The 14,171-nt window shown below is 43.5% G+C and overlaps 1 protein-coding gene and 1 long non-coding RNA gene across 9 annotated transcripts in view; one reads left to right on the top strand and one right to left on the bottom strand.

Annotated features, from left to right (window-relative positions):
* LOC128802372 (ceramide transfer protein-like) overlaps positions 1–6,800 on the bottom strand; it is a 208,831-nt gene extending 202,031 nt beyond the window's left edge. For all 8 annotated transcript variants that reach the window (XR_008435390.1, XR_008435387.1, XR_008435391.1 and 5 more), the window contains exons 1-2: positions 6,607–6,800; positions 3,853–3,987 (exon numbers count right to left, since the gene is read on the bottom strand). Coding sequence is in view for 4 of the 8 variants with exons in the window: in XM_053968693.1 (XP_053824668.1) it covers positions 3,853–3,987; positions 6,607–6,702 (231 nt within the window). In the remaining 4 variants the exon portion in view is untranslated. The remainder of the gene's footprint in view (positions 1–3,852; positions 3,988–6,606) is intronic.
* Positions 6,801–6,856: 56 nt separating this feature from the next.
* LOC128802373 (uncharacterized) lies at positions 6,857–13,415 on the top strand. The gene is made up of 3 exons (XR_008435392.1): positions 6,857–7,165; positions 7,357–7,648; positions 8,174–13,415. It is a non-coding gene; the product is annotated as an uncharacterized LOC128802373 (long non-coding RNA).
* Positions 13,416–14,171: the final 756 nt, after the last annotated feature.

Here is a 14,171-nt window from a genome sequence, read left to right as displayed (position 1 = left end):
TGATCACAGCAGAACTTTCAACTTGAGTTCAAGCCTCCTCTCTGTTATAAACTGATTAAACACCTTCAAGGCTTTTAGCCAAATAATGTAAAACACAACACAGCATAATATATGGACTTTCACTGCCTTCTTTCATAAGTTAATTCACATGGCTAGTTCTTGAGAGTTCATTATTTAATGTAATCCAGTGAGTATAGAATATTCATCCTTGTCAGAGACTGGAAAAAATTGATGTCTCAAGACATTTTGGGATGTATGTGTGTGTGATGGAAGGGGCAGGTCAGACCTTGCTTTGGCAAGACAGTGAAATGCTCCACTCCCCAGGCATAGAACCAGCATCCTAGTCCCACAGTGTCTGTCAATCAGGGTACACCAAGGGCAGTGCTACACTCTGCCCTAACCCAGCTCCTGAGTGGCTGAGTGACCAGAAGTCCCACCTGAGAGGAGGGTCCATGGAGGCCCTGGGGTTTAAAAGGCTGACCATGACATGACCATGTGCCTGACCCTGCCTCTGTCGCTGTTGAGGCAGGACAGGAACAAAGAACTCCAGTTCAGAAGGTGAGAAGGAAAACTCTACTGATTTATTTCAAATATATCACTCTTTTTATAGAGAGCATCATGTAGACTAATTTCATTGGTCTTAAAGTAAGAACATCTCACACCATTGGTGCGCTCTGAATGACGCACGGTGGCAGAACATATCTATAAACAATGTGAACAACAAGAGAGATAGAGAATTATTTACATTCTTTTCCAACTCTCCCCCAGGCCCAGCCTGGTTAGAAGCCTCTCTTTTTCTCTCTGACTGAACTGAGAATACCCATATTGCCTCCTCTTGGAATCCACACTGGAGCCCAGGAGCTGGTAGCTAGATGTGTTTTTCTATATCATTTTTTGTCTCTCTTTCTTCTCCTTCTAATTCTTTCTTCATGGTAACGTAACATTAAACAGTTTAAAGGTTGCTAAGTTAAATGGGCTAAGTTAATGCTATAAGTGTTTTATGTTGAATTGGATGTTGTATTAAATCCTTTGCCAAACTTCCTTGATTTCTATATTTTACCTGTAAACGTTTGTGTAATTTTGACCTCTTGAGAATATCTGGTTGGTATTTCTTCTGTGCACTGACCCAGAGTAAAGGAACCTCAGTTTACCCCCTTACATTTAGATGTTCTGGTGTGTTACAATCCTTTAGTCCTCTATTCCAGAGAAATCAGCTTCTTGGTTACAGTGGTTAATATAGTCCAACCAGACCCCACATTTTCCATTCAATTAAAGACTATTGTCGCAGGAATCTGTGGATTTCCAAATGCAGCATTCACGTCTCCTAATTTTATGATTTGTCATAAGGCTTATCTTCATTGCTGAAAGTACAGTAAGACTACACAATGAGAGCAGTTTTCCAAATTTATGCTTATACATCAATGAAACATGGATATTCTATACTACTAGTAGCATTAATTACACACAGAAAATCATTAAATCTCCCATCAGACAAATGGGCATACCTAATCTAAACACCTAAAAGAAGGCTTCATGAGAATCCAGTCCCCTCCCTCTCCTACAAGGAAACATTACAGTCATCAACACCATTTCATACCACTCATACCCTGCTTTGTAACTTAAGGAAAATTTCCTGCAATACAGAAGGTTAGGAGATAGGTAGTTACTATGCCTGACTGGATTAGCAAGATCAAGGAAAACTATATTTACAGTATAGTGAAAGATTGTTGACAAATATTCAAGATGAGGATCCCAATTACATCAGATCAGTGCTACTGAACATTAAGTCAGTAAGAAACCCAACTTCTCTACCAAAGTCATCACAAAACATACAGTAACAAATAAGTTCCACTGATAACAAAAATAGCTTTTCATTATTATCTCAACATTTTATCAACTACTGGTATTCTCCTATGCCTTTAGATATATGTTAGTAAGCTTATATTAAGACATTACAAGGACATGAAAATAAAGATTAACTATCTACTACAGGAAGACTAAACAATTATCATAATTCATTTTATATTATAGAAAACAGGTTTTAAAAAAATTTAATTTGCTACCAAACTATCAAACCAGAAGCATTCATTCTGAAAAAGTAAATTTCTGTATCCTAGAGATACATGATCTAGAAGCATTCCTGAACCTTTAATACTTACATAGTAATTACTAACTGCAACTAGAAATAATTAACAGCAGTTTACCAGGTTTTAGATGTGCCATTTCCAACTACAAGCAATTAAACTATCAAATACCAGTCACCAGGCATGATTCTGAATGAAAATGAAACAACTAAAATATCAGAATAATTTTGAGAAATACTTTTTATTCTTTCTCAATGTATTCAAGAAGTTCCAGAACTGGGGGGAAAGGGGGTGAGTCAAACAATTCAACACCAAGTTACCAGATGCAACAAGTGCCAGACAGAAGAGAGGAAAAACACTATCTGCAAGAAGTTTGTGTTACACACTTCCTAGTCATAAGACAAGGAGCTCACCAAGTTCCCAAAGCACAATATATCAAAATATTCCCAAAACAATATCAGCATTACTATATTCTCCGCCACCAGAACTGGAATTCAAGCTGCTGAGATGTACTCTACAGCACATTTCCAGACATCTCTTGGCCTACGTCCCTGCCACCACCTTCCTGTCTCTGCCTGGTTGGCATGTTAAGTCTCTTACTAGTGAATAAAACACCTTTTTGAAAGTCCTGATCAGAGACTGGTACCTCTACAGACTACCAGAATACACTTAAATGAGCACTTCTAGATGCTGCTGCTGTGCACCATAAATTCCTGAAAAAAAACAAATCTTGAGCAAGTTTAAAAGTTTAAGCAGTTTTAAAAAGAGCTTTGAAAGAAATTAGGCAATCTATTTTAATTTTCAGATGACTACAATACCTGTCAGATAACTAAATGGAAAAATCTGTCCTTTCTTCACAATCTTTTTCCCAAAATACATAAAGTTGATGTAATCAGTCCAGTCTTTTTTTTTCCAAATCCAACTGTGTTTTTTTAAATCTATTTTTAAGGTGAATATTATTAGTAAAGGGAACTTCTTATTGGTCATCCTCAATTCAGTTTGAAAGCAAAACATTTGGTGGAATAAGAACATAAATACTAAGATTTAACACTACTGCTCTAAGAAGTTATGTGCTACACAAGTCCAGCTTTCCCCCCCTCCCCCAGTCAAATAACTGGCTATTTAACAGTAACACAGAAAAGCATGCTTTCTGGCAAGCATTAGTCATAATTAATATATATAACTCTGAAAGCTACAAAAATATTTTTCTTCTTTATCTTCTAAGGCAAGTTCATCTTTATAAGATTTCACTTATATGTAGGCTCTTTATTCTTACTAGCATAATGCTGGATCTTTTAACATTCAGCAGAAACAGCACACCACTTTAGAGAAGGAAATACATAGCACAACATTTTCTTTTGCAATTTTTGTACAGAGTTATGTTCAGAAAGTACAGTCAAAGAAATACTACCCTCTCTTTCTAGTGCGAAGTGTAAAGACTATGATGGATGCTGCTGCCTTTACGAAGTTGGTCCAGGCTGACCCTTGGGAAAACTCCACCTCCTCCAGAAGCAAACTCTATCCCTACCCACAGAAACCTCCAAGATAACAGATATGAAAAGCTGCGTATTGCAATCTCAGCTAAAACCAGCTTGTTTTCTTATTAGTAACTTCTTTCCCTGGCTCCACAGTGTTGCAGTAATATAACTAACCTTAATATTAAACAACCTACAAGAATTTATTTGCCATACCCATGTTTACTTTCACCAGACATTAGCCTACAAATATGCAACACCCAAAAACATGTCAATACTGAAATAGCACTTACTGTAATCACAGCCTTGGTCAGACAGATAGAGCCTCTACAGCCATACTCCGTTTCATCTTCAGACTTGTAATAACTGAGTGTGTTGCTTTTCAGAACTACCCATCGATCCTGCCACCCGTGAATGTAATTGGTCCACTGTAAAAAGAAATTAAAATATCAGCTAATAAAAAAACAATTAAAAATACTTTGGCTGATATTTCTCAGGCTTCAGGAAAGACACTTCTACATCAAAGTTCCTTCTTTATATTCACCATAAAATTGTACACAGGATATGCAATAAGAAAAAAACCCAACACGCTGGAGTTCTGAAACTTTTAGAGACCAGTAGGATACACTTCTGTAAGGCCCCAGAAAACTTGTTCAAACAGACTGTTACAAGGGCTTACAGATTTTCATGTACTCTGAGTTAGATGCAAGGGAGAAATACCGACAAGATATTCTCAAGAGGTCAAAACAAGAAGAAAAACTTTACTGGCAACTTCAGAAAATCAGAGAACTTTGGCAAAAGCTTAAAGCAGCATTCAACATAAAACATTCCATAAAGTATAAACTTAGCCCATTCAACTTAGCAAACTCCAAACCTGATTTTAAGTTACTCAAAACTCCGAGAAGAAGGAATTAAAAGAAAACAGAAGAGATATAGAAAAGAACAAATATAACTACAAATCCTAGCTCCAGCAGTGTTCAGCTGATAGAAATTCCAAGAGGCAGTAGGATCAAGACATGCTTGCCTCATGTTCTGGGTTAAATACCCTTTGGCTTTCCTGTGTCCTTCTGGTCATCTGGCCCTCTGGGGCTAGACTGGGGCTCCAGGGGTGGGGTGTGGGGCATTGTTTCCAGCATGCCAGTGATTGGCAGCCACTGCAGGGCTGGAATACAGGCCGGGGGAGTGGGGTGTACAGGGCAGTGCATTGCCTCACAAAAGGCAAGGCCCGACCTGCCCCTTTCCCCACACATGCACCTGAAATGTTTAGAGCCAGCAATCCTTCCAGTCTCACAACTTGTAATAAGATTCTCTTATCAAATTATTCCATTTCCTCCAAAGCTTTGCTCTTTACCAAAGGGCAGAACTGAAACAGTAGTGCATACACAGAAAACTGTAGCCTACTTTTATTGATTTAAAAAGTAATTATACACATTAAGTTATTAAAAGTAAATATTTCTTTAGTAGAAAGCTTGGTATGCTACCATTGGATTTTATTTGGCTTGTCTCAAGTACTGCTGAGGCATCAACTAGCAAAAGGTAAATGTCCCTCAAGCATATTCACTGCAACAGGTTTCACCATACTCGGCTATTCATATTCCATTCCGTGTTCTCACAGAAAAGGCAGCATCAGCTACACTCAGCACAATCATCCAGAAACGTTTGCATGTATGTAAGCTACAGAATGTCAGAAGAAGCCATGGCTTCACCTGCTACACCAGTAAAATACAGCACTAGGACTTATTAGATTATAAGATTTTACAGATGAGAGCCAAGGGGCTTCTTTCCTCCTAGCTGTTCCTCCCATCTCTAGGCTTAGAAACATTTTCAAGACGGAAGGAGTTCAGAGTCCCTCACAAAAAAGAGTACTAACCCCATCACAGCTCCTCTCAGCATCCAGGGCCTATTTATAATTCCAGTACTCTATGATATGTGCCTTCTACACAGGTCTGTGTCTGGCCTTATTGCATAGGAAAGAAATTAAAAACATAGTGCTTTAATTCGAAAGATATTTCAACATTATTCTGAAAGTATTTTCTGTTTAAAAAAAAAATCTGCTTTCAAACTTAGTAATTCAATATTCAGTTTTAAAACACTCCTTAAGTTTCCCAGTATCATCCAACACATATTTGCAAGTCATTTAACTTTCAGTGATATAAGAGCAAAAAGTGATGCTTATTTTTAAAAGGGGGAAATAAACTTCAATGTCATTTTTCTTTCACTCCTCCCCACCTCCTGTATCTCCCGCTGCAGGGGTATTTTATTGCCTTGTTTTGATAGTTGGACCAAAGATTGTGCCATTCATGCCTGGGCCTACTTCTAGGAAGTGACCACGAGCTGCGCCTGCCTTTAGGAGCTCCCGGGCAGGGATGCGTGATGTCGCGGCTCCAGACCACACCCAGGACTGACGTCAGCTTCGGCCAGAAGCCTAAGGAGTGGGAGAGACACCTCCCCGCGCGTACCTGGCTGCCCCCTCGCGGGCCTCTTTCCGGAAGCTTACGCCAGACAGCCAGCAGGTTCGATACGGGGGCAGCAGGGAGAGCCAGCCGCCAACCCCTCCCCCAGCCGCGGCTGAAGCCTCACCCGCGGCTCTTCCTCAAGAAACTGCTTCCTCATGCCGCCTCTCGAAGGTTGCGAGGGGTGGGGGAAGGACGGACTGGCACTGAGCAGATGCGAGTATAAGGACGTGAGCCTCCTCCTCCCCTGGACCAGGGGGGATGTGGTGGTGCCTCCGGCTGAGGGAGGGAGCGCGGGGGGGTTGTGCCGGACGCCGGAGCGGCTGCCTAGCAGGCTCCGCACCATCAGGTGGCGACTGCATCGGCCATGACGGCGCCTCCCACGCCCCCACCAGGCCCCTCCACCGGCGCCGGGGGACGCAGGAGCCTTAGCCTGATCCTCCGGAATAGCGGGGTGGGGAGGAAACAGGTAGCCGGGGCTGGCAGCCCTCAGCCAGCTTCAGGATTAGGGGTAGGGGTACTGTAGTGCGACGCGGAAAAAGGAAGCGAGAGGCCGTCAGGCACAGGCTGCGGGGAGGAGGAAAGGCAGCTTACCTTGCTGAGTACCCCACAGAGCTCAACAGGCAGCCCGAGCTCTGTCTCGGGGTCGTCTTCGGAACCAGAGGAATTCCAACTCTGATTGTCCGACATAGCCGAGCAGGAAAGAACCGAGCGACCCCCGCCCACAGCAGCCTCAGCTTCCTCCTGCTGAAGGGACGGGAGCAGCGGGCTCTTCTTAAGTAGTACCACTCCGCACCCGCAGTACCACCAGCAACCGGCCGGCACCGAGGCGGCGAGGAGACACAAGTACGCGTCTGCCTGACACGCATTCCACTTAGAGCGTAGCAGCCACCACCATCTTACGCAAGGCGAGTGCTCTGTGCCACTATTTATTATCTCCGCCCCTCGCCTTCCCTCCTAGGGCCCCTAGCTGGGCCGCGCGGCGGCTGCCGGGAGTTGTAGTCTTCTTTCTTTCAGCAGTAAGGCTGGCTACAATTGGCTCTTGGAGACGCAGTCCGCTACAGCGGTTCTCTCCCGTCGCCAGGTGGCCGCCATCTTGATTTCGTCGTTTCTGTGGAGCTAGCGGTGGGTTTCGCCTTCGTAACTCGATGAGGTGGAGAGCTCTGTTTTCTCTTTCTCTGCCGCGCAGTGGTGCTGCTTACGGCGATGTTTGCTTGCTTGCTTTTGCTTTTTTTTTTTTTAGTTTGTTGTTTTTTTCTTTTTGAGAGGGGGTGAGGGAGAAGGACCCTTTCTTTACTAATGTAAAACCTTTCTCTGCTTTCTCTGGCTCTGCTCACTTTCTAGATTGAGAGAAATAGTATTGCTGTCCACTATGTCAAGCCATCAGGATTTGGGAAGTGTGTGGCAAACCTTTCTGGCCGGAGGAACTATGACTTAAGACACGACCATAGTTACTAGCTGGGCAGAGCTGCAGATGTCACACCTCCTTGTGGTCCTGCTGGAATGCCTTCATGGTAATTGAGTTGACCTCTGCCCAGAGACAGTGTTATAGGTTGCTTCCTCCCTATCATCTGGATGCATCAACAATATCCTGGATGTGGTGGAATCCCTGAGATGCAGTATCCCTCTTGACAAGGTACACATGGTGTTCAAGTTGAGATGGGAATTACCTGAAACATTCAAGGGCCTTGGTGTTTTTTGATCAGTTGGCCAAGTGGACAACTTAGCATTCCAAGCTGTGGTCACAGTGAAAGAAATCTTAGTTTGAGGGATCTTATTAAAATAGATCCTCACTATTCCCAGTTAATGGAACTGTTCCATCTTTGGTTGCTCTCTGGTATCATCCCAGACATAGCAAAAGGGTGTGGACCATGACTGCAAGCATGTATGGTAACATCAAGACATATATCAACCTGAGGGATGAGCAGTCGGATCCCATCAGGATTTGGATTGGGAATCAGTGATTCAGTGTCTCAGATTCTATTTAACCTAGCTGTGGACCCTCTGCTGTGGAAGCTTGAAGAGGAGGGATATGGTTACCAATGTTGTGAGAAAAATTTAACATCTATGACCTTTCCAGATTACTTTGTTTTGTTAAGTGGATCATGGGAGGGAATGAAGAGAAATATTGAAATCTTAAATGCTTTTTGTGATCTTACAGGCCTCAGGATGCAAGGAGAGAAGTGCTATGACTTCTATAGCAAGCCTATCAAGGACTCATATACCATCAGTGACTGTCCACCAGGGACAATTAATGGCCTGCCCCTCAATATGACTGATCCTGCTAACTGAAAAATACCTGTGATTTTGCATTGATCCATGGGTAGGAATATCAAAAACAGACTTACTGGGAAAACTGGAAGATTGGCTACATCAGATTGAAAAGGCTTTTTTAAAACCATTTCAGAAGGCAGACATCTTGAAAGTGTGAAAAATGCCAATCACTTGTTTTAAAATTTTAAAAGTTTAATAGTAATAAAATAGTTATAAAAATAGTATTAAAAGTTAGAGCAATAAGAATTTGGGCAATCAGAGTTAGGACAATAAAGGACAATAAAAAGCAAAGAATTACAGACATCCGGGTGCTTTGCTATGCCCCAAAGCATGCCTCGCTAACAAAGGATTAACCCTTAAAAGCAATAGCCTATTGCATATTCATATATTTCATACATGATTCAAAAATTCTTTTCAAACAAAGGATTTCTTCTGCTTGGTTTCAACTCCCCCCCTCCATCTTGTAAATCAATCGTGTTGGTCCCTCGAAGTCTGGATCTTCCCAATAAGGAGGCAATAATTCTTCTCTTGCAATCTTAGTGCCTTGTTGCTGTTATCTGTATGTGAAGAATTTCTTAATTATCTTATCTATTCCTTGAGCTAGTTGCAAAAAGTAGTTTCTATTTTAATATTATGCTATAGCCTAAAACTATATTTACCACATTACTTAAAAGAGATTAATACAGCATAACTTATTTGCAAAGAGCCAATCATATAATATGCATTTTTCACAAAAGGATATACTATCCCCAGATTGATCTATTTGGCAGACCAGGCTGGTGTGAAAGCCATGGACCTTGAGTCTTGATTTGGCAATTAGATCTGCCATCAAGAACTGGTTGCATTTACCTTCAAGTATATCTGATGCCATCCTTTATTCCAGCACAAGAGGTGGTGGCCTAGGTATTACCAGACTGTCAGGACTAATCACTGGTATACAAGCCTGAAGACTCTACAGGATCACACAGTCTTCAGATGAAACAATGAAAGTAATTATAAGGGAAGAGGAAATTTAGAGAGAATTTTAAAAACTATGGATAACAGCAGGTGGAGACAAAGTTCCATCACTTTGGGACCCAAAAACAGTTATGGTAATGATAGGGAAGATGTGTGCTAATGTCTTTAAAAAAATTCGATGGGTGAGGGTATGGGTGTTAACATCTTTGAAATAGGTCTTAATGTCTCTACTAACTTCAAGCAGCAGGTTTGTTACAGAGCCCAGACAGCTTGACTCCTGAAACAGACAAGTGGGTTGTGCACAAGCCTGAACTTCTGAAGTTTGGAGTAAAATGACAGGTTCAAGGGGGGATATGTGGTAGGCAGTTCAGGTAGGCTTCCTAGTACCTCAGCCAACGGGGAAAGGAAGAGGGCAACATGCTGCCAGGAGTTTAGGATAATGGAGGCTGTGTCCTCCAAAACCTTGAGAGAGAAAACCCTGCAGATGTGTGCCCTAGTAGACTCTCTCCCTTTATTTGAATAAAGTTGCAGGGCTTCTCTGTCTTCTTTATGGATACTGGTTTTTCATAGTGTGATTTTCCACACAAGATGGGAGTTCGTCTGGGATCCTCCCACCATCTAGGGCTAGCACACGGCAAGAGGAACTGGAGGCATGCCTCACCCAGTTTCAGTGACCAGCTCCCTTCAACACTGGCCAACACTGGGCAATTGATTGGGTACCTGAGACAGTCCAGGAGACAGATGAGAGGCAGACATGGGGGGTTCATGAAGAGTCCACAGGAAAGGACCACTGGAAATCTCACCAGGGAGTAAAACATGGCAGGATGCCTGGGGGGGGCAGTAAAGGAAAGTTGAGAAAGGGTCTTAACTATAGGGATGATGATGCCAAAATACCTTCGAAGGGTCCTTTGGGAGAATGTTGAGATGGTTTGCACATTCTCCCAGAGGCAGTTAAGGACATGGACGCCCAGAGGGGGCAATAAGGGCAGTTGAGAAGGAATCTTGGAAAAGGATTGGCTGAAGGGGAGTGTGGAGGAATATGGTTAAGGCAAATAGCAATGGGAGACTGTATGATAAGGAAAGAGAAACAGTGAGAACTGGTATGTTTTCTGCCTTATCTTCAAAGTCTCCAGTCTAATACAGGGCCGACTGCAAATCTTATGTACTCCCAGCTTCTAGGATAGGGAAAACAGGGAGGTATTGCTCCTACACCCCCACCCCTCCCCAGGTCATTATGAAGCCATGGTGGAGGATTTGGGTTTGTCCACTTACTACTCAGGGCTTGAGGGGATTTCTCTATGGTGAGGAGTGCCGAGGCCAGGTGTGAGAGAGCAGGACTGGTGGCATGGGCTGGGGACCTGTGGGGAGGTGCGGGACCAAGCCGGGGCTGTGGGGCAGCCATGGGCTCAGTGCCAGGTGGTGCCCAATGCCGCCACCCCCGCGGGGCAGGGGCTGCAGTGGCCCCCAGCCCCCATGAGGTTCCTGGACGTCTCATCCATTTGCCTGTCCCTGTGACGCTGCTGGCTGTACCCTCCCGCTGAGCTGCGCCAGCATCTGGTGCTTTACAGAGCTTGTGGTGCTGGGAGAGTGGCCCGAGGGCCTGGGAGGCGGGGGGGGGGGGTCTGTCTGGACACTCTGGCAGGACGGGGACCAGCTTTGATGTATGGTGTAAGATACAGGGACCGGCTTTGATTTAAGATACAATGTGTCACCAAAGCCTGGCCCTATATAAGAAGGGATTTTGTTTGGATCACCAGGGAGGCGAATGATTTTGCAGAGTTTGCAGTTGTGGAAGGGTGAGAGCTCATATGCAGTGGGAGCAGGGACTGGAGAGGTGGCAGTGAGGCCTTCCAGGAGTTGGTTAGAAAGGCACATCAGGTATATGAAAGAAAAGATGAGGATAAGGTAAAGGTACAGACAAGGATAATAGCAGTTTTTACAACCTCCAACGGAAAAAAGTACAGAGAACCCCAGGACAAAAGGGAAGGGGGCAGCCACCAGGACAGCGATTGGAAAGGAATCAATGTGCCATTTGTAAAAAAGCAAAAAGAGAACATTAGAAATGGATTGTTAAGGGTGTCAGGATCTCCTAATGTACCAGGGGCTCACCACACCGGAGCCCTTATGAAAGGGGATTATTTTGATAATTTAGGGAGTAAGTGGGAAAGATGAGCCAGTGTGCTTTATTCAACCACTATTGATGAATGTGTGAGATGGGTTTGAAAGGTATGAGTTTCTGTTCCTAGTTGTGATTTGCTAGGAGGGGATTTGATGACTGAGTTGGGAATGCAAGTTAGTGTGAAAAACAGAGTTCACTCCTTAGAATTTTTAAAAGTTTAATAATAGTGTTAAAAATGGGACCACACTTCCGGTACTAAAAGTGATTTCAGCATTTATTATAATAAAATGAAGGCTTAAAGCAAGGGGGCTCGCAGGCCGAGCAGGAGCGTTCCCGTCAAGGATGCTGCAGCGCCAGCGCTGGGTCTTCTGGAGCAGCGATGTCCCCAGTGTTCCAGGTGGAGCGGCACAAATTCACTGGGTCAGATGCCCTTTTTATCCTGTTTTTTTGTCCCTCTGGATTGGTTTTTGTTTGGATCCTTTCATTTGCATGAAGGTTTAAGGCGCTTGATTGGCCCATTAGAGTTCTGTCCAGGCTGGCTCGTTTCGCTGGGGGGTGGTGCACTTTACTTAGGTGTAATATGGTATGTTAAGTACTGTATTTCTTATAACTACCTTTTTAACCCCTTTACAATATAATAACCAAATTAACAGTACATGCTTAACAATTATCAACTATTTTACAACAGTTTCTAACCTATTTTTAACAATAGGATAAAAGAAGGAAAATATTTCCAGCGCTGGGGTGCTCCTGGCCAACAGCCAAAGAACTCACTGAGGTACATGCATATTCATGTGTTTCATGCATTATTCAAACATTCTTGATAACTTTCTGATGTTTTGAGAACTCATTTGTTTGGCTTCTTCACACTTCGGCTTATCTGCATAACATCCTATGTGTGAAGTCAATATATTTTATTTCTTCTAGTGTCTCCATCCTGCTGTTTCACATCCTCTGATAATGATTTAGTATGTCCTCCTTAAATTTAACATGGTATTCTCTAATTGTCCTCTGGTGCTCTGGTTTGTGTCATGGTTATCCTATCACTTGGAGGATTCAGTGAACAGAAAGCAGAACAACATGATCACTTTACACCATTTGTTTGGTTACATAGAGGTATTTTAACACCTAGTGTTCACCTAAGGCCTATAATATAGTATATTCACCCTACTACTATTTCTATAAACTATGCAATACATACTTGTTCTGGTTTGAAAGCAAAACCAGTGAGAGACTCCAAGTCAGAAATGCAATTTATTAGGAAAAAGGAAAATAAACAAAATACATGCAATAATACAAAAGGAAGACCACTGACAGAGTCAGACTACAACCTGATACCCTTTTGGCCAGCGTGTTGGTAGCAGTCCATATTGGAATGGCTGCAGTCCTCCTGGAGTGGCAGATATGGTTCTGTCAGAGCAGTGATGCTGTAGAAGGGTGTAGTCTTCCTCTGAAGGTCCAGTGGAAAACCCCAGCTACTCCTCTTGGGAACCAGTGGAAAGACTGCCTCTGATGTCCCCAAAACCCAGATTATATCCAGTTAGGAATGCTTGGCTCCTCCCTCTGGGCAGGCCATCTCACAATGGGATGTTATAGTTCTTATCAGTCACGCAGTGACATTCAATAGCCCACAATCAGCAGATGTCTCCCCTGAGAGAGGATTGGTTGTGAAAGAGAGAAGGAAAACTGCCCACTTAACAGAAGGCAACTGCCATACAGATGGGAAATACATCTTGCTTCTCAATCTGGGACAATACTTAAACTTATAGCTTTTGTTATACTGACAAACAGCTAAATAAATGTATACATGATATTATATCTGAATACTTATGATCAATGCAAAAACTAATATGTATAAATGTGAAAGCAAATATCATATTGCAGTCCTCTTTTTTTAACACTCCTTTCAAATATGAATGGGCTTCAACTGTAACTGAATTTACCTCCCAGCTATTGCTGCTTGTTTCAGTGCTGACTACAGTAAAGATGAGCATTGATTTCTCCCACATCTCTAGTCCCCTTGAGGTATTAAAACTCTGCAAGCTAGTCACCTCCCAAGTGTGGTAGATAGGGACAGGCGAACGGAAGATCTCGGGATGTGACGGAAAGCTAGACCCTTCCCCCTTCTTCCTGCTATAGTTAATCAATTACCCCCAAAGCATGCAGCCCCTCCTAACTCAGTAGTTTTCCACTCCTTACTAACCCTAGCCAGACCCACCATCCCCTTCTGACGTAGTGAAGCCCCCTTGACTATTTAACCCCATGAGATGAGATAATAAACGCCATTTGACCATCCACCACATTGGTGTCTGTGGCCCGAGTGATCCGGGTGAGGCCGGGTCGCGGGGCTGTGTCTTGAAACCAGGTCGCCCGCCTTCTCATCAGAAGGCGACATATGGTGCCGAAACCCTAAGGTAGCGGGAATCTCCTGGACGAGAGACAGCGGCCAGAACGGCCAAGCCGATTCTAGGCGGGGGAGACGTCCCCGGACCAGCGATCCACATGGAGGCCATCGCGAAGGTCGTGAGTTCGATTTATAAGCAGTGGGGAATTAAGTGTAAGCTCAAGGATTTTTACCTCGCTATTGCGAGACTCCTCGAGCTGGGGACGATTGAACGTCCCGTGGATATATTACACCCGGAGGTGTGGGGGAGATGTACGGCCGCATTAGCCGAGGAAACAAAAACCTCAGGCAGCGGGAAAAGCCTCAAGGCTTGGGGAAAAGTCGAGCGGGCTCTGCGCGAGGCGTTAGAGGAACAAGAAACATGGAGCGCGGCAAGCGCATGTTTATTAGCTACACCCAAACTGG

Source organism: Vidua chalybeata, chromosome W (assembly GCF_026979565.1).
Source record: "Vidua chalybeata isolate OUT-0048 chromosome W, bVidCha1 merged haplotype, whole genome shotgun sequence".
Lineage (NCBI taxonomy): Eukaryota > Metazoa > Chordata > Aves > Passeriformes > Viduidae > Vidua > Vidua chalybeata.
This window is presented reverse-complemented; position numbering and strand designations above follow the sequence as displayed.